The following is an 18,565-nucleotide window of genomic DNA, read 5'->3' on the forward strand; positions in this document are numbered from 1 at the left end:
TCCTCCTCAACTTTTCATTTTGAGAAATTTGAAAGACCAGTAAAATGACCACCTGGATTCCTTCCTCCTGGATTTACCAATTGTTAACATGTTGCCATAATTGCAAACTCACTCACTCTCTCTCTCTCTCTCCACATACACTTATTTTTTGATTTTCATTTTGCTAAAGGTTGAAAGTTGTGGATATCATGGCATATCTCCCCACTCCCATCAGTACTTCAGTTTCCTGTGCCTAAGAATAAGGATATTCTCCTAAGAGACTACAATACAATCATCACACTCAGATTTAACATCAATACACTATTATCATCTCCAGAAATATCATTTTCATTTTTTTTTCAATCCACAGTCTAATCAAGACTCACACACTGCATTTGCTTATCATGATCCTTTAATCTTTTAATCTAGCACAGTCTCATGTCTTTATTTTTCATGACAGTGACTTTTTTTTAATCCTCACCCAAGGATATTTTTCCACTGATTTTTAGAAAGAGTGGAAGAGAGAGGGAAAGACAGAAATATCCATGTGAGAGAAACACATTGATTGGTTGCTTCCTGCATGAGCCCTGATTGGGGCCCAGAACGGGAGGAGCCTGCAACCAAGGTACATACCCTTGACCAGAATCAAACCTGGGACCCTTTGGTCTGCAGGCCGACACCCTATCCACTGAGCCAAACAGGCTAGGGCAACAGTTTCATTTTTAAAAAGCCCCTCTACTTGCTCCAGTGTCAGTGGGCAGGAGGAGTTGGACCTTCAGAGAGCGTGGCTGTGAGGTGTTCCCCAACTGTTTTTGGTTGGAGACATGCCTGTGGTCAACCCCGGCTCACCCACCCACCCACCACCATGGCATTCCTAGAACCAATTCCTGTTCCTTCAAGGAGTATCTGTGGAGGCCCGGTGCTGTGCTGAGGGTTTGGGGTACATGAGGATATAAGAGAATTTGAGAAGTATTATTTGAGAAGTACTGTAGAGCATCTTGCGGTCTCATCTGGTAGGTAAGGTTCTACACGATTCAAGGGGGCAGGCCACGGTGACTGAATACAGATGCTGTCACTAATACACACAGCAGGAATTTTAGAGCAGGGGAGGTCAACGTGAGCTGGAGAAGTCCAGGAAGGCTGCTTGGAAGAATGAAGACTTGAGTTGGCCCGTGAAGGATGACAAGGATGTTAATAGAGAAGGGAAGGAGCTCATTCTAGGGCACACACACATGCCATCCATCCTTCCACCCTCCTATCTCCACATCATGGTTCCACCCACTGTCTACCGAGGAAGGGCCCCAGGGAACCCCAGATGCCCCATCATGCCCTGGACATCCTCACAACCCACCCCAGTGCTCTAGACCTCAGGTACAAGATAAGGGCTTCTTTCTTGGAGGCTTCTGAGGTCTGAGGTCCTCTCACCTGGGTAGCTCCTGGCTCTGGCACCCAGAACCAGCCCCAGCAGAGCTCTCATTGAGTGGCTCCCTTTGTATGCAACTTCCACTAGGTAACTACATTCTTCAGAACCGCCGTGTGCCCAGCTCTGGGCTGTGAAGGATCCAGAGAAATCAAAGGCATGGTTCCTGAGTTCAAGTTGCTTTCATCTGTTTGGAGAGATGAAGAGTGGGGGGGTAAATGAGGAGGAGACCACAGTGGGTTGTGAGTCAGAGGAGGAGCAGCCAGGGTGGCTGGAGGGCCGAGGAGGTGTGAAGGCCTCTGCGGGGGCTCAGGATGGTGCGGCTGGGGATTAGGGGACAGAATGGAGGTCACAGCAAGGTTGGCCGGAGTGTGGAAGGCTTAAAAAAGCCAGCTGGGAACAACTCCACCTGGAGATGACTGATTAAATAAATTATAGTACATCCACACAATGGAATAATAATGCAACTCTAAAAATGAATGAGTCAGCCAACCGTGTCCAGTTATCTTCAAGATAAACTGATAGGCTGTTGACAAAACGGTGTGTGTAGTATGCTACCATTTGGGGCAGGATAAGATCTGTTCAGAGAGAAACTTTGGACAGATCCATAACAAATGAACAAAAGTGTTTATGCGGGGGGGTGTGGGGGAGGTGGAGGTAGGGAGAACTGGGCAAGGGGGGCGGGAGGAGAATAGGCGTGGAAAGGAGAATTTTCACTGAAGACCTTTATACGTTTTTAAATTTCCAACCATATAAATATTTCCCATTCAAAAATTAAAGAAGAATAACTTGGCAGAAGAGTTTATCCTAGAGATGTAGTCCATGAACCAGCAGCATTGTATCACGCTGGCCCCGTGCCAGAAACTGAGCAACCTGCTTGGGCCTCAGTCTGTTCACCTGCAAAACAGGCTATTCATTTAAGGTCATTATGAGTCTCAGTGAGCTGATGGATTATGGGGCCCAGGAGAGCATCTTTGTTTGAACAAGATCCCCGCGTGACTCAGGAGCATGTTAAGGTTTGAGAAGCCCTGGCTGCCAGGAGCAGGCACGGCTGACCATGCAGGCAAGGGTGACTGGTAACAGCTGTGTTTTAAGGATGTTCATCTAACATCTGGATGGAGGATGGATGGGAAGGCGAAAGTGTAGGCTCAGGGGCGAAGGGAGGGGGCTTAATTCATTAGTGAACTGGATAATCAGGTGGTTAATTGATACAACCAGGAGGGGATGGGGCCTCACGTGTGTGCTGGTGGCAGAAACAGAAAGAGTAGAGTTGTTTGTGGGACATTTCTTAGGAAGAAAGGAAGGTAAACAGCTTGCATATAGGAGAAATCAATCAATCAAACAAACCCAATTCTGAGCAGTTTTCTCAGCTGTGCATGGAGTGGTAGCAGTCCCCCACTAGAAACTTGTTATGAAGGTTAAATGAGATGATGGATGTGAAGTGTCCAGGTCAGGGCACTCCTTAGGGGTTGTTCATTTCTCCGCACTTGTGGTCCCCTTGCTTTTGGAGGAAAAGGGGAAAGCAGGCTGATGTGTGAACACCAGAAGGGCTTGAGGTAGCTCTCCCTGCCCCTACACACCCATTACACCCCAGTGTCATCCCCCTGTTGGTGGGGGCCCAGGGGAGTCTCTGGACGCCCGGGTTCCGCAGCGAGCAGTGCCGCCCATAGTTGCAGTTTCACCTGTCAGCCTGCCAGCTTTCGAGGCCGAGTTCCCTGAGACCTGGCTGGGGCCCAGTTGTCTGTCCAGCTCAGCACCCTGTACTGTTGCTACTTGGTCCCCACTTCATCTAATAACAACACCTCACTCCTGCTCCCCCAGTAAAGAAACAGCCAAATAATAGGCTCTCCTCGAAACAGCCCAAAGCCCAGTCCTGTAATTAAATCTCTGCCGGGCAATTGCGTAGCAAGTTCTGGAATGTGGAGTGGGATTGGGGCCCGGAAGTTGCAGTCTTCCCAGAGACTCAGGCCTCTGTCAAGTTTGTGGTCTTTCCTCCACCAAAGCCAAGTGCTCCTGGCTGGGAGGGTCCCTCTGACTCAGAGCAGGGCAGGCTGAGAAGTCCTGAGAGTCACCTTCATCGTCCTCCCAGGTCCCTGCAGCCAGCTCTCCATGGGCCAAGGTCAGCCCTGTGGTCATCCTAACGCCCAGACCATACTGAGCTGCAGGTCATCTGGTCCAGCCCCTTGTTCCAGGCCGATGACACCTGGTGCCAGCCCAGCGCCGGGGACTGCTTCCTTTGGCTGCAGGCGGTGGGCTCCAACCCCCTGCCGGGCATTCCTCTGAGCTGGGCAGGCTCAGGGGAAGTCTGGCTGGTGTGGACCCCAACAACCTGAGAGGGGGCTCGGAGAGGGCATGACCTGGTGCCTGAGAGTGTGGGACCCACGGCCCAGCCCTGGGTGGGGAGGGTGTGTTCAGGGGTGCTAGGGAGAGACCATGGACTCTGTCGCTGGCCCAGGCCATGGTGGGGAAGGTCCCTGCTGGGGAATAGGTTTCAGTTCTGAGGAGGCTGCTCACGGGGCAGTGACTTGGGCTGAGTTACCACCTCTCTGAGCCTCGGTTTGTTCATCTGTAACACAGGGCTGTTAATGTAAGGTTACCAGACCCAGCGAGAGAGTGGGTTCAAGTACCCAGCCCGACTCAGCGCCTGCGTGTCCTGTCCCGCTTCCCTGCCCTGACTTTGGGCACGGAGGTGCTGAGCAGAGACCACAGAGACGGAACGGAGGCCATGAGGGGCCGTAAGAGAGCGGTGCCCGTTCAGCAAAGATCCTCAGGGCAGCGGTCGCCAGCCTTTCGGACCTCACGGACCCCCAGTTGTCCTCGGACCACCGGTTGGCGACTGCTGTTGAGGGAAAGGTCAACCGGGCCCCAGGAGGCAGGATGGGGCAGGTGTGTCTACAAGGTCACCTTGAAGGTCAGGCAAAAACAGCCCGTTATAAAACGCATTCTACCATCTGAGGTAATGTGTGTGTTTGGAAAAAAAAAAAAAAAAAGGCATTGTTAAGTACAAAACCCCAAATTCTCTGCAGATCGCAACGGTACATGTTTAAAGTGTGTCCGTGCGTGGCCAGGGATGGGAAGGAAACAGTCTGGGAAAGCCAGCACTCCTTGTGGGCTTTCCTTTCGCGTGATCTGCTCTGTTGGGAGAGCTTTGTTTGAACTTAACCTCCACAAATAACAAAGAGCACAGCCTAACCTGGAGTGCATTTTCCTAGTGTTTCTTTTACTATATTTTTATTGATTTCAGAGAGGAAGGGACAGGGAGAGAGAGAGAGAAACATCCATGATGAGAGAGAATCATTGATTGGCTGCTTCCTGCACACCCCACCCTGGGGATCGAGCTCGCAACCCAGGCAGATGCCCTTGACTGGAATCAAACCCGGGACCCTTCAGTCCGCAGGCTGATGCTCTATCCACTGAGCCAAACCAGCTAGGGCGATTTTCTTCCTTTTTTTTTTTTAAAGAGCACTGGAGGGGGGACCTGGAGATGCGGACGTTAGTGCCACTTCAACTACTCACTGTGAGACCACCAAGCCTCCCTGAGCCTCGGTCTCCCCATCTGTAAAGTGGGACGGTGGGATCCAGCACTCAGTTGCGGTTTCCCATCTGGCTGAAAAGCTAGTGGGCTGGCAGAGCAGGGGCAGAACAGCAAATGCCTGCACCTCCTGTGTGAGGGCTACTTCCGGCTCTGAGGAAAGTGAGGGACGGGATGCTTTAAGCATTTTCTGGGCCCAGCCATCTCCTCTGAAGCAGGCCCTGCACTCGGGCTGTGGGAACTTTTAACTTCAAGATCAGTCCTGGCCTCACCGGTTGCTCAGTGGTTAGAGTGTCAGCCCAAAGACTGAAGGGTCATGGGTTCGATTCCAGTCATGGGCACGTACCTCGGTTGCAGGCTCAATCCCTGGTTGGGGCGCATGTGGGAGGCAACCAATGGATGTCTCTCTCTCACATTAATGTTTCTCTCTCTCTCTCTACGCCTCCCTTTCACTCTCTAAAAATCAATGGAAAAAATATCCTCAGATGAGGATTAACAAAAAATAAGATCAGCCCTCGCCGGTTTGGCTCAGTGGATAGAGTGTCGGCCTGCGGACTGAAGGGTCCCAGGTTCGATTCTGGTCAAGGGTGTGTACCTTGGTTGCGGGCACATCCCCAGTAGGGGGTGTGCAGGAGGCAGCTGATTGATGTTTCTCTCATCAATGTTTCTCTCTCTCTATCCCTCGCCCTTCCTCGCTGTAAAAAAAAAAAATCAATAAAATAAATTTTAAAAAAAAGATAACGAATTTTCTTTAAAAATAAAATGATAAGATCAGTCCTTACCCTCGGGGGACCTGCACTGCCCCATACACTTCTCACATATTTTGGAGACCAACTCTTGAACCGGGACTTCAAGCCTTGGGAGCAATTTCTACCCAACTTGTCCTGGGTTTGGCTTATTTCTCTCTCTCTCTCCTGAGAAGAAAAGCAGCCACATCTACCATTCACTGAGCATCTTTCTGTGTCAGACACGAGGCCGAGTGGATTGCACGCCTTAACCCACTACCATCAAGTCAGCCCTGCAAGGGTGGAGGCAATACACCCATTTTATGGATGGAGAAAAGAAGACCCCAAATGATGGTTACTCATACTCTATAGCCAATCAGTTTGGCTCTCGGGAACATGCCTTCTCCCATAGCTGCCATGGATGTAATGTCATTGCTATGCTGTTTGTGGGGGTGAGGAGTTGGAAGCACCCGGGGGAGGAAGATATAAAATGTGGTGAACACACTGGGTGAACTACACAGTAATTGGAAGCAAGGAACTAGATGTTCATATAGCAACACAGATGAATCTTAAAAACATTAGGGAGCCATCAAAGTAAACAGAATGAGATCTAAAACTCACATGGCACTTATGTAAATAAAAACAACATGCATACAAAAGAACAATATGTATACTTTGCAAGAACACATATAAACAAGAAGATACTCATTAAGCACCTGAGAATGGTTGCCTCTGGCTGGGGTGGGTGGGGAGTGTAGTTGGATTGATAATGCACCATGAAGCGAGATGTGTGAATAACTCGGCCTCCTGTACTCGAGGTCCAACAAAGGGAAAATAAGTAAGGATCAGAGAGGTTAAGTAATTTGTCCAAATCACACAGCAGGTAAGGAGGGGTGGAGAGAATATTCAAGTAACCAGGCCTGCTTAGACCAAGACACTTCAAACCGCCTGCCTGAACCTCAACAGCAGAAAGGCAGGAGGGATGGAGACCGTGTGCGGGGGACGGTGTGGGGGCCGTCAGTGGATCCTCCTGTGAGCCAAGCCAGTCCGGAGCCTCTCCTCATCTGTCCCAAGCACCCACTGAGCGCTGTGGGTACAAATCACAGTTCTTCCTTCCCGGAACTTTGTCGGTAAAATGAGGCCATGCCAGGAGCGTGGCGGAGAAGTCAGAGGAACGGGCTTCCGGGAGGCAGGACTGAATCCGTGTCTTTCAAAGTTGGGAAATAACAACAGTATGACGCGTAGCACTTAGCTTGCAGCAGGCAGGCACTGCTCACAACAAGCATTCCAGGTAAATTCTCTTATCAGCCTCACTTTGTAGATTAGGAATTCAGGCACAGGGAGTTTACTGGTTTGTGAAAGTCACTCAGAAGGGAAGGTCTGGGATTTAAACCCAGGCAGCGTGACTTACAATGGAAATAAGACTGATAGAGCTGGACTAGCCAGGCCTTCCTCACGGGGTCTCCCAAGCCACTGCCCCTTGTTGAAGTTCCCACGGGAAGGGTGACGTGGCCTGGGATGGGGACAGTCCTGGCAGGGCCCACTCCTATGGACAGTCGGGTGGGTCCCTGCCTGAGGTCCTCAGAAAGTGGTTCACTTCCCCTCCTTCCAATGTCCAAAACGGAGGGACCCAGCACCCTCTCTGTGCACATAAGGAAACAGGCCCAGGGATGGATGGGACTTAGCTCAGGTCACCTGGGACTCCTAGCAACCAGCCCAACACTCAACCCCGCCTGGGCTGAGACAGAGTGGGGTGTGTGCTGAGTCACGGTGCCCTGCTCCCCCAAACCCTCTCCACCCCCTCCAGCCTCCTGGGTTCCTTTCCGACAGATGCTGGAGTGGGACCCAAGCCACTTTCCTCAGAGCCAGACCTGCTGGCCACTCCACCAAGAATGCCATGCTCCTACCCTCCCTCTCTCTCCCAAACAAGGTATTACCACCCCGGAGCCTTGGAGATCCTCATCAGAGGCAAGCCCTGCTTGCTGCTTCTCCTCCTCCCTCCTCCCGCCCAGCTCCTCAGAAATTAGGGGCCATTACCATCAGGGTGTGAGATCTGAGCACAGTGCACAAGCCATCAACACCCCAACTTCCAATCTGCCTCTGGGCCCCAAAGTCCACCCACTGGCCAATAGTCAGGGCTGGCACAGTGCCAGGAAGGAAACAAGTCCTGGACCCCGTCCAAGCCGGGTGTCAGCGGGCAGGAAGTCACCAGCTGCTCTGTTTCCCTCCCCTCGGTCCTCTCCCCACCCCACCCCACCCCACCCCCGGACCCCAGGAAGAAGCCCAGGCCTTTCTACATGTGGGGTTTCTGACACATTCCTGGGAGCTGCCCACCAAGTCTGGTGTTGGGGAGATGGTGCTCAAGGGAGGAGGGGGGTCTGGTGTTTGAAGATGGAGACAGGGCAACCCATTCAGCAATCCTCCATCAATTCAATTACTCACACATGCTAATGGCTGCTAGTTATTGTGTGCTGATTCTGTGCAGACACTGTCCTAAGTGCTTTGTCCAACTCTCTTGATAGGGACCTTTAGTCCACTCATTTTACACATGAACAAACAGAAGTACAGAGACTCAATTACTTGCCCAAGTTTACACAACTAGCAAAATAGTAATTCCAGGATTCGAGCTCAAAGAGCCCGACTCCTGGGTCTGCAGTCCCATCCTCTATAACATAACCCCCATCATCTACCCAATTACTGACCATCTACCCATCTACTCACCCATAGCCAACTAACCCAGCCACCTGTCTACCCATCTATCCATCCACCCCTGCATCTCCTAACCCCCTACTTAAATGGTCTAGGAGAGAAAACAGCAGATGCAAAATCTCAGAGGGAGGAGAATAGGGTACATTTAAGAATTTAGCTACTGCATAGAGGAAAAATAGCAAGAGTTGAGGCTAGCTAAAAAGATGCATAGGCTCAAATCAGGAGGGACCACCCATCTACCATCTATCCGTCTACCTACATTCTGCCCATCCCCTCTCCCACTCTTCTGTTCATTCATCCTTCCTTCCATCCATCCATCCATCCATCCATCCATCCATCCATCCATCCATCCTTCCATCCATCCATCCATCCTTCCACCCACCCATCCATCATCTCAGTAATTTGGAGGGCACACAGGAAGAGAGAGAAAGAACTCTTTGCTGCATTTACTGGAAGGATGAAGTCCATGCTCAGCAGTCAGACTGTCGACGTTCCAGAAAATGTTGGCATCACTCTCTGCACAGTTACTGTAAAGGGCCCCAGAGGCGCCCTGCGGAGGGACTTCAGCCACATCAATGTAGAACTCAGTCTCCTTGGAAAGGAAAAGAAGAGACTCCGGGCTGACAAATGGTGGGGAAGTAGGAAGCAACTGGCCATGATTCGCACTCTCTGCAGTCCCGTACAGAACAGGGCCAGGTGTTCCACTGGGCGGCGGCTACAGGGTGAGGTCTGTGTGCGCTCACGTCCCCATCTGCCGCTGTTCAGGAGAATGGTTCTGTTGTTGAAATCAGGAATTTCTTGGACAAAAAAGACATCCGCAGGGTTTGGTGCCTCAAGCCCAGAAAGATGAATTGATTCTTGAAGGAAACGACACTGAACTTGTATCAAATTTACCTGCTCTGATGCAGCAAGCCACAACAGTTTAACAACAAGGCTGTCAGAAAAAAATTTGGATGGACCTATGTTTCTGAAAAAGGAACCATTCAGCAGGCTGATGAACAAGATCTAAGTTGTCCAGCAACAGAAACTGGGAGATGCTGACTGATTCCTCGGGCTTATTTGTGACATTTTATTTTTTTATTTTATTTTTTTATTTGTGACATTTTAAAGATGCAATAAAAGCCATGTTTTGAGAAAAGAAGGAGAAGGAGAAGGAGAAGGAGGAGAAGGAGAAGGAGAAGAAGAAGAGGAGGAGGAGGAGAAGAAGAAGACAGAGAGAAAGAGAGCGAGCGAGCACGCACCAGGGAGTGCCTGGGGAAGTGGGGACTTCCGGAGGTGCCTAGGTAACTCTTCCCTTGTCCACTACCCACAGCTCAGGGGTCCTGGGAGACTGTGGGGAGAGGGAACTGCAGAGGGTCATTGTCAAGGTTAAAAGAAAGACCTTTCCAGGCCTTGAAACTTCAGCTCCCAGCCCTGCCCCCCGTCTGAAAGGCCTTGCTGGGCTCTGCCTGAGCGGGTGCGGGGCATGGAGGCAGAGTTCTACTCAGGTGCCTTTCCTCTGCTCAGGGAGACAGAGGAATTGTGTTGTCAAAGAGACATCACAATGTCACTGCCCACACAAGTTCTCCCCTCCGGGCGCTCCCAGTAGCCGCCAAGAGCCCCTGGGAGCCCCCGGGGCCCCTGACTACCAGAAGTCCCATCTCACCACCAAGCAAGGAAGAACCTGGTCGAGGATGCCCAAGGTGGGATGACATCACAGGCTAGACCAGGGCGGCCCAAGCTCACAAGAGGTTTGCCTGACAGGGTGGAGTAGGAAGGTCCCAGCCTGGCCCACCTGTGTAGCTAGGCTCTGGGGGCCTCTTACCAAAGGCTTAGGGGCCAGTATCACTGCCCGACTCGTTCCCCTGCTCTAGGGCCTGGTCGGGGGCAGGAGATACGCCACCATCCAAGCCCTCTGGCTCTTCTGCCCCTTCACATCCCCAAGACTCTTAGTTTGCATTACCCCATCTCATAGCTAAAGTTTATAGAGTGCTTGAACGTTCTAGCGGTTTATATGAACTGTCTCCATGAGGTGCTCATGGTAACCTAATGAGACAGATTCCCTCGTCATTCCCACTTCCTAGGTGGGGAAACTGAGGCGCAGAGTATTATAAATGCCAAAGGTCAGGTATTAGTGGGTGGTGGACCTGGAATTTGAACTCCGGGCCGCATGTCACACAGCCTCAGGAAGCCGAGGCCCCGTTTGCCCCTCCCCATCGATGCCCTTCTGAGTCCCCTGCCCCCAGCGCAGGCAAATGTGCTCTCATAGAGGTTCAGAGAGCATGCTCAGAAGCAGGCTGACGGTAATTGCCATTTGCATTGTGCTTGCACAGGTCCCACACGCGTCGCACCCCACAGCAAGCCGATGCAGTAGATAGCAGCCTTATTATCCCCATTTTGCAGATGAAGCAACTGGTTCCGCCACTTGGCTGAGGTTGCCTGGCCTGTAAGGGCAGAGTCCGGCCTGGAGCTCAGGTCTTCAGCCTCCAAGACCCAGGCACGTTCCACAGAACGGGTGCCTCACCCCGTGCCATTTGCATTTCACCAGGGAGGAGACCTTTCCACCAAAGAGCGAGGTGCTGATGGTGGAATGCCAGGCGTGGGCCAGGCTGGTGGAGGTGCCTGGAGTGTTTGAGAGGATGGTGTCTTCCTGGAAGACCTGTAGTCATGTCACGTATGAGGTCCTCCGGCCCTGCCTAGAGAGCTCCACTCCTGAGTCATCCTCTTCTAAGGATGACGGGTGTAAGGGGCAAACACACGCACCGTCCGCCTAAAAGGCCTTGCTGGGCTCTGCCTGAGCGGGCGTGGGGCATGAGGCACAGTTCTACTCGGATGCCTTTTTTTGGCTCTAGCTCGAACCCCAAGTGAAAATAGTGAGGGAAGGGGCTGATGGGACCCTCTGCTTGCCCTTCAAGTCTCTTGCTCCCTGTGGAATGGGAGGCTGAAGCCAGGGCTGCCGGAAGCAGGTCTGGGAGAGGGGCGGGTCCTGAAACCTCTAAGCCAGGTTTCTCCACCTTGGCACTGCTGACATCGGAGCTGAGCTTCCTTTCGGAGCTGTCTGTGGTTGGGCCCGCTCAGCAGCACCCCTGGCCTCACCCCATTCGATGCCAACAGCACCCCACCCCCTCGTGACAACCAAAAATGTCTCCCGAATTGCCAATGGCCCCTGGGGGAAAAGCCTCTCTCTCTCTCTCTCTCTCTCTCTCTCTCTCTCTCTCTCTCTCTCTCTCTCACACACACACACACACACACACACACACGTGCACTTGACAGGGAGGACCTGACTGGGGAGGAGATGGTTAAATGAAACCAGATGTTAACCTAGAAAGTATGCAGTGAGGCCCCACCCTCCCTCCAGAGTTGCCTGTGCTGGGCCCTGGGAGGGTGTGTGTGTGTGTGTGTGTTCTCAGCCCTCTGAGCTTAGTCACCTGGGCCTCGCTAGGCCCCCGGAAGGGGCAGGGCAAGGCTAGGGCTGCCTGGGCTTCCCACTCCTCCCCCTCCTCCTTGACACATATCTTCCCTTCCTCCTCCCTCTCCTCTTCTTCCTCCTGGAGACTGTACAGTCCCTCTGTCCCTGGTTCTGTGACGGCCTCGTCCCTGGATGTGCTTGGGGCCCTGGGTTCCCCCCACCAGGGTCCCCAGGGTTGCAGCAGCAGCAGCAGCTGGGACATAGCTGACTGGCAGGCCCAGGGCAGGTGAGCTGGAGCCAGGGCCTAAGCTGGGCAGAGGGAGGACAGTGTTCAATCCCTGGTTCCCCCACTGACCAGTCCCTAGACGTGGAACTTCTACAAGGTGCTCACACAGCACCTCACCACCTGCGTGAACTCACACAAGTGCTCAGACACCCCTGAGCCTAGTTCCTGCATGTGAGGAATGGGAGTGACATCGCAAATGGCTCTCAGAGAACAATTCTGGATGGATTCTCAATTCTGTTAGCAAAGAGTGTCACCCTTCCTTCTGCGGGGTCCCTGGTAAGACCCCCAACCATCCTGAGCACACCTGCTTCTGTTACCCCTGACACCAGCCTCTTGAGCCCCAGGGGCGGCATCCAAGTGGCTAAGATGGAGGGTGGGCTGGGGAGCAGGAGCGGTGGGTGCTGAGCTTCTGCAGTTCCCTCATCGCCATGGCCACAGGCTGAGCCCTTCTGTCCGGTCAGTCAGGAGGGCCGGGGAGGGCCGGAACCCCACATTCTCAGAATCACGCTTCCCAGGAAGGAACCGAGCTGCTCTACGGGGCCAGGCTCTCACCCTCAAGGCCAGATACAGAGGTTGTCGTGGACTCCACGGCAGTGACTCTCGCCGCCTACAGGTGGCGCTGGCAGTGATGAGGGGCCTTTTTGTCTGTCGCCACTGGGAAGTGGGTGGAGTGAGTAGAGGCCAGGGATGCTGCTAGCAGGCCTGCAATGCACAGGCCAGCGCCCCCACAAAGAATCATCCGGCCCCAGATGGCAAGGTGCTGAGGTGCGAAGCCCTGCCCTCCCAGCCTTCATGTTTGTGTTCCCGTCTGCGATGTCTTTGTTACCGGCACACCCAGGGCCTGGCAAATAAGGGGGGTAGTTATGAACGAATGAAGCAACCAATATCATATCGTCAGCTCTGCAGAGGGATGGCAATTCATGGTGTGGTTGTCAGTGCATTGTCCTGTCCATGCAGAGTCCAAGAACCCAGAACCAAAGTCCAGCACTCAAAACCCAGTGTTCCAGCCCCCCTGGCCACCTGGCAGCCTGGCCCTCTCGGGGGCCTGGGGGGTGAGGGCAGCCCCGCACACCCGCAGGAGCTCACAAGTTGATGGGGCGAGGGCAGAAATGACTCGGTAGGCCTTGTGCCCACCGTGCAGTGGACACAGGATACACCATGGAGTACAGGCTGTGGGCCTCGGGGTCAGCCAGGCCTGGGTTCCAATCCCAGCCTGGCTTTTCCCAGGCACATGACCTCCTCACTTGGTTTTCTCAACTGGAAATGGGGTTGACAATAACACCGTCCTTAACGCATGGCTGAGGATCAGAAGAGATCATCCACTTAGCTCGGTGCTCCTGTGCTCAGAGCCTGTGGTGGAAACGGTCGTCGGTGACCACCATCACCGCTCACTTCCGGTGCTGGCCCCTCTGCTTGTGATCCCGCATCTCAGGGCTGAGCCTGGGAGATCGGGGAGGCTGCTGAACACTCACGCCCTCTCCAGCTCGGCTGTGCGCACGGGGTAAGCCTCAGGGACACAGCGAGCAGGATGTGGTCTGGACCATTGGGAGCGGTTGGCAGGCCTGTTGGAACCTTAGCAGGAGCCGAAGGATCACGATTTGGGACTAGGATGAGGCAAGCACAGCACCCGGGGCCAGACCTAAGGGTGCATGGCCTCACCCTAGTCCTGCCCTGCAAAGACTCACATCCCAAGAGGAGGGCCTGAGCACGGAGGGTAAGAGGGGCCAGGGGCTGCGGCACCAGGGCCTTCCTTGGAGGGGGTGTCCCCAGAGCTGCTGGCTTGAAAGGAGAGGGAGAATCTTGAGATGCAAAGCTGAGGCGCATATAATATACGTGTGGGTAGGAACCTATAGGAGCAAAGACTGCCTTTGGGAAAGCCCTGGGCATGTCTGAATTGTGCAAATAGTGTGTAAATTAAATGCCAAGGAGTGTGCGTTGCGACTTGAGTACCAGGGATTTCTTTTGTAAAATGGTGGGGCTCAGGGTCAATAACTCTGCAGCTAGGGGTTCTGTCCCAGTTCCTGGGGCTGCTTCTCCGCAGAAAGGAATTCTATCCCCCCCCCCCCAACACACACACCAGATGTATCCTGGGAAGCAGCCCAGAGCCAGCCTGATGCACGGGCACGGGCCCTCGGGTAGTCCCGTGGCGCCTCCAAAGATCCCCAGTGAAGTGGGCATTCGGTGGCCAGGAGACAGTGTGGGTTCAAAGTCAGAGGACAGTCGAGGAGGCGGCGACAGAGAGAGAAATGTCAGTAAACGTGGTAAACGTGGCCACGGGGACCTCCTGGGGGTGGACTCCAGACCTGACCACCCAGCAAAAGTGTCTCCAGACAACAGGACACACTTAACAATGAGGGATGTTCTAAAATAGAATGGGCCAGCTGGCGGGCGGGGAGCAGCCTCCACCAGAATTCAGTTCACGGGAACCCATGTTCACTGCTTGGTTAAGAGAAGGAATGGGATCTTGCAGGATAAGGGTGAGAGGGAGCTCTGGGCTGAAAGGGAATTTCCCTGAGGAAAGGGAGGGAGGGTGAGGGGCTGGGGAGACTGCCTGAGCCAGGGCCTGGGGCCTGGAGCCTGGAAGGGAAGGTGTGGCCAGCGGATGAGAGGGAGATGGCAAGGCCTGAACATAGGGTGCGAGGAGCCCCACGCTTAAAGCTCTTCCTTCCAGCTGGGGCCTGGGGCTTGTTTCTTAGTCAGGAGAAACCAAAAGAGGTTTTGAGGAGAAGGGCCTCCTGATCTGGCCGTTGGCACAGGAAGATGAACTCGGTGTGAGTGCGAAGCACAGGGTGAAGAGACAGGCGATTCAGAGGCAGGAAGATGAGAGAGAGAGAGAGAGAGAGAGAGAGAGAGAGAGAGAGAGAGAGAGGAGAGAGACCCTGTAGGAGGCTGCAGGAGGGAGGGGGTGCTTGGCCAGCAGTGCAGGGGGGTGTGGGAGGAATTGGAGGGTGGCTCCCAGCCTCTGAGCCTGCAGAGGCCTCTGCAAAGCGGGTGGAAGTCTGCATTGCAGTGGATGGGTCAGTGAACCCAGACATGAAGATGCTGCCGGGAGGTGTCTGACTCCACAGCTGCAGAGCTGTGCTGGGGGGTAGGGAGGAGGGAGGGGAGGACTCTGGGGTACTGACCATGGCCCCTTCGTTTCCCCTCCTGTCCCTGCCCCAGCAGCAAGTCCCAGTGTCTGATGTTCCGCTCTCGCTTTCTTCCCTTCCTCCCAGGACTCGCAGAAACCCTCAGGACCCAGCTGTGGGCCCACGGCACCCTTAGGCAAGAAGGGGAAGGTGGCCCTGGCGTGGCCTCCGCTGTCCCGGTCATGGAAGAAGGACCGCGAGCAGGCTCTGGCCGCAGCTTACATGCCGGTGGTGGTGGACCTCAGCGGCCAGAACCAGGACAAGCTCACCTTCAATTTCTACACCTCCCAGTACCCCAACTCCCTGAGCCCCTTCCGCACCATGCAGAAGCCTACGTGTGGCTACCTGTACCGCCGGGACACGGACCATACCCGCAAGCGCTTAGACATGCCTCCTGTTAACGCGATCCTGTGGCGCTCCTAGCCCCGTGCCAGCCAGAGGCCCCACCCCAGCGGCGGTGGTCCGTGCCCGGGCTGGGACAGCTGTGCCATGCCCCCTGTCAGCACTGGTAAAGGGGGTCTCTCTTCTTGGCAGCCATTAAAGTTTGTTCTTCTTTCCCTGGCATCTGAATGCGTGTCTGTGACTGGGTAAGCTGAGGCCATGGGGGCGCTTCACGGCAAGGTTGTGTCCAGAGGGGTCTGAAGACTTGGAAGGACTTGATTCTTCGTCCCCTCACCCTGAGAAGACCCCCCAGCTCCTTTCAGAGCCCAAGTCCCAAGCAAAGCCCGTGCTGGTCACACCTGGCCCCCGGGTCCCGGCTGGGCAGCCCCTCCAAGGACAAGGACGAGATGCAGGGGCTGGCCACGCCCAGCTCCCTCCTGAGGCCTCTCACCGCAGGGGCCAGCAGCCAGTGGAAAACAGGACAGGATGGGGAGTGAGCCAGTCCCCAGGGGCCCCGCTTTGTATGAAACCGCTGCTTCTGACTCCCCTTTGTTGGTGGGGATGGACTCCCTGTCTCTCCAGGAAGAGCTGGTCCGGGGAGCTGCCTCCGCGGTTGGTTAGGCCCGTGGGCCGTGGATCATGGAGAAAAGCGATGAAGACAGCGGGTGTGTGACCATGGCAGTGGCTGAGCGAGTCCCTGGTCACTGCCAGGGAGGGCGAATGGTGGGGGCTGAGGCCAGCTCTGACCAGCCCGTGAGAGCCAACTGTGGGCCTCTCCTCCCAACCCCGCAATCAACGACTCCTGTTGGCAGCTGGAAATCGCCTGTGGGAGTGTTTACACCACTGAAACCAGCAAACACCTGCAAAGTGGGGTTTCTTTTCCCCAGAGAGTCTGTTGTTAAGTAGTCACCAGCACACCCCTGGGCGAATCCAACCGGATTCATTTCTAGGAGTCCCGTCCCATTCTAGGTGGCATGGCGTATTCAGTGGCGCATACTTCCAGAGCACAGGCGGTTGGGCGGGTGTGGGATAGCAGGACAGGATGTCCAGGGACTCCGACAAGCAGCCAGTGCCGGCCAGGCTTCCCGGGTGCCTTTCTCCGAGGAGGAGATGGTAAGGAAGCAGGAGGCCCTCCTGGGGTCCAGGTTCTTCTGTTTGCTGCAGGCTCTCTCACCTTAGGGGTTCCTCAGCTGTCTGGTGGTCCGGGCTGCAAGCCGGCCCTTTGGCATCTGTACCAGGTCTCTCCTGCTTGCTTGTGGGTGTTTGGGGAGCCAGCATGGGAAGGAGCTGGAGAAGGGGGTGTGTCCGGCTCTTCCCTTAACGCCCCAGTTTTCAGAACAGCCCTCTCTCTTCCTGAGCGTAACTTCAGCCGGGGTCAGGAGGGGCAGGTGCCTGCTCTGCCGCCTGGCGGAGGGCCCCGGGGAGGCCATGGCTCCTTCCACTAACTTCCCTCCTGTCCTCTAATATCCGCCCCAGGTCCTGCACCCAGCCTTCGGGGCACCTTCTGCACCCCCTCCTGAGCCTCCTGAGGCAGGGGTGGGCTTTGTGACTGTGCCAACCTCCACGTCCTCTGCTCCTTGAGAGCATTTAGGTCTCAACTTTCTGATCAGTTAGCACTTGTCCATCTGCCTCCTGTTTTCCACAATTTTATTAGAGCCTCTAACCGGCTGTCTTCCTCCCCCCCAGCCCCCCCCTGCTCTGTAGGTGTGTAGCTTTAAAAAAATGCACTTATTATTATTTTTACTGGGGACTGAGCCTGCAACCGGGCATGTGCCCTGACCAGGATTTGAACCGTGACCTCCTGGTTCATAGGTCAACGCTCAACCATTGAGCCATGCCGGCCGGGCAAAAATGCATTTATTTCCATTGTAGTGGGATTTGGAAAAGAAGCAGAGATAAATACAAGTTAGCCGAAACCGGTTTGGCTCAGTGGATAGAGCGTCGGCCTGCGGACTGAAAGGTCCCAGGTTCGATTCCGGTCAAGGGCATGTACCTTGGTTGCGGGCACATCCCCAGTAGGGAGTGTGCAGGAGGCAGCTGATCGATGTCTCTCCCTCTCATCAATGTTTCTAACTCTCTATCTCTCTCCCTTCCTCTCTGTAAAAAAGTCAATAAAAAAAAATATATTAAAAAAAATACAAGTTAGTCTTCAGCCTCCAGCCACTCGATCGTCCACCTGCTGAACACCTAGTGCCACCTGGGTCCCCGGGCCACAAAGATGAACAAGAACCATCTCTGTCCGCCCAGACCCAGACCCGACAGCCGTGGGGGCAGTGGGGGCGAGGCCAGCATCTTCACTCCCTTAACGGACGCCACCTCCATCCCCTGAAGAATGGTCTCCCCCTGGAGGTTCACCTTGGTAGAGCAGCCTCCACGAAGGTTCTAGGAACCTTTTGAAGAATCAACCAGGGTCCCAATGAGTCTTGGAGGGTGGATGGTCCCAGGAGGCAGAGCTGGTGCTCTGGGTTCTGCTGTGTTTCCGTGTGGGAGGCGAGGGGGCGGGCCGGCAGCCTGGGAGGGGGATCGTCAGGCCCGGGTTTGCGGCCCCTCCAGTCTCTTCCCGGCCTGGCTTCCCCTCCGGCACTGCCCACCTTTCCCTCCTTGGTGCCATTCTGCCAGGTGGGTCCTGCCCCTCTGGTATGGCCTCTGTCCCGGGGGGATTCCTGCAGACAAAGCCTCCTGGGAAGCCATGAGGCCTCTCTTCCTGCACTCCCTCTCCTGGGGCCCGTGAATGAGTGCCAGGCCTCCCTGACTTGGCGTCCGTGTCTTTGTGGGGAAAGGAGAGTGGGTCTGAGCGGGGCCACTGAGGAGGGAGAAGCTGTAATACCTGGCAGATGCCCCACGAGGCAGGGGCAGTGAAGCAGCCCTCCAGTCTCTGGTTTGCCAGGAGCGCTTTGGCGCATTCCACCTGAAGCCTCTTGGTGGAGAAGGGAGAGCCCTCCTCCCCCCCACCCCCTCCAGGTGCCAGGGTCTTGCTCTGCTGGTGCCTACGCGTCCTGAGCTGCTGAAAGGGGGTG

At 54.7% G+C, this 18,565-nt stretch overlaps 1 protein-coding gene and 1 pseudogene across 2 annotated transcripts; both read left to right on the forward strand.

Annotated features, from left to right (window-relative positions):
* Positions 1-8,822: 8,822 nt before the first annotated feature.
* On the forward strand, positions 8,823-9,406 carry LOC308521569 (large ribosomal subunit protein uL6-like; annotated as a pseudogene). The gene has a single exon. The product of its transcript is annotated as a large ribosomal subunit protein uL6-like (transcript).
* A 632-nt stretch (positions 9,407-10,038) lies between these two features.
* On the forward strand, positions 10,039-15,590 carry CIMIP3 (ciliary microtubule inner protein 3; the record flags this gene model as incomplete). The annotated part of the gene is made up of 2 exons (XM_081094636.1): positions 10,039-10,047; positions 15,255-15,590. The coding sequence occupies 2 exons, from the start codon at positions 10,039-10,041 to the stop codon at positions 15,588-15,590; spliced, it is 345 nt and encodes a 114-aa protein (XP_080950762.1).
* Between the last annotated feature and the right edge of the window lie 2,975 nt (positions 15,591-18,565).

The sequence above is a fragment of the Myotis nattereri genome (genome assembly GCF_964212035.1).
Source record: "Myotis nattereri genome assembly, chromosome: 6".
Lineage (NCBI taxonomy): Eukaryota > Metazoa > Chordata > Mammalia > Chiroptera > Vespertilionidae > Myotis > Myotis nattereri.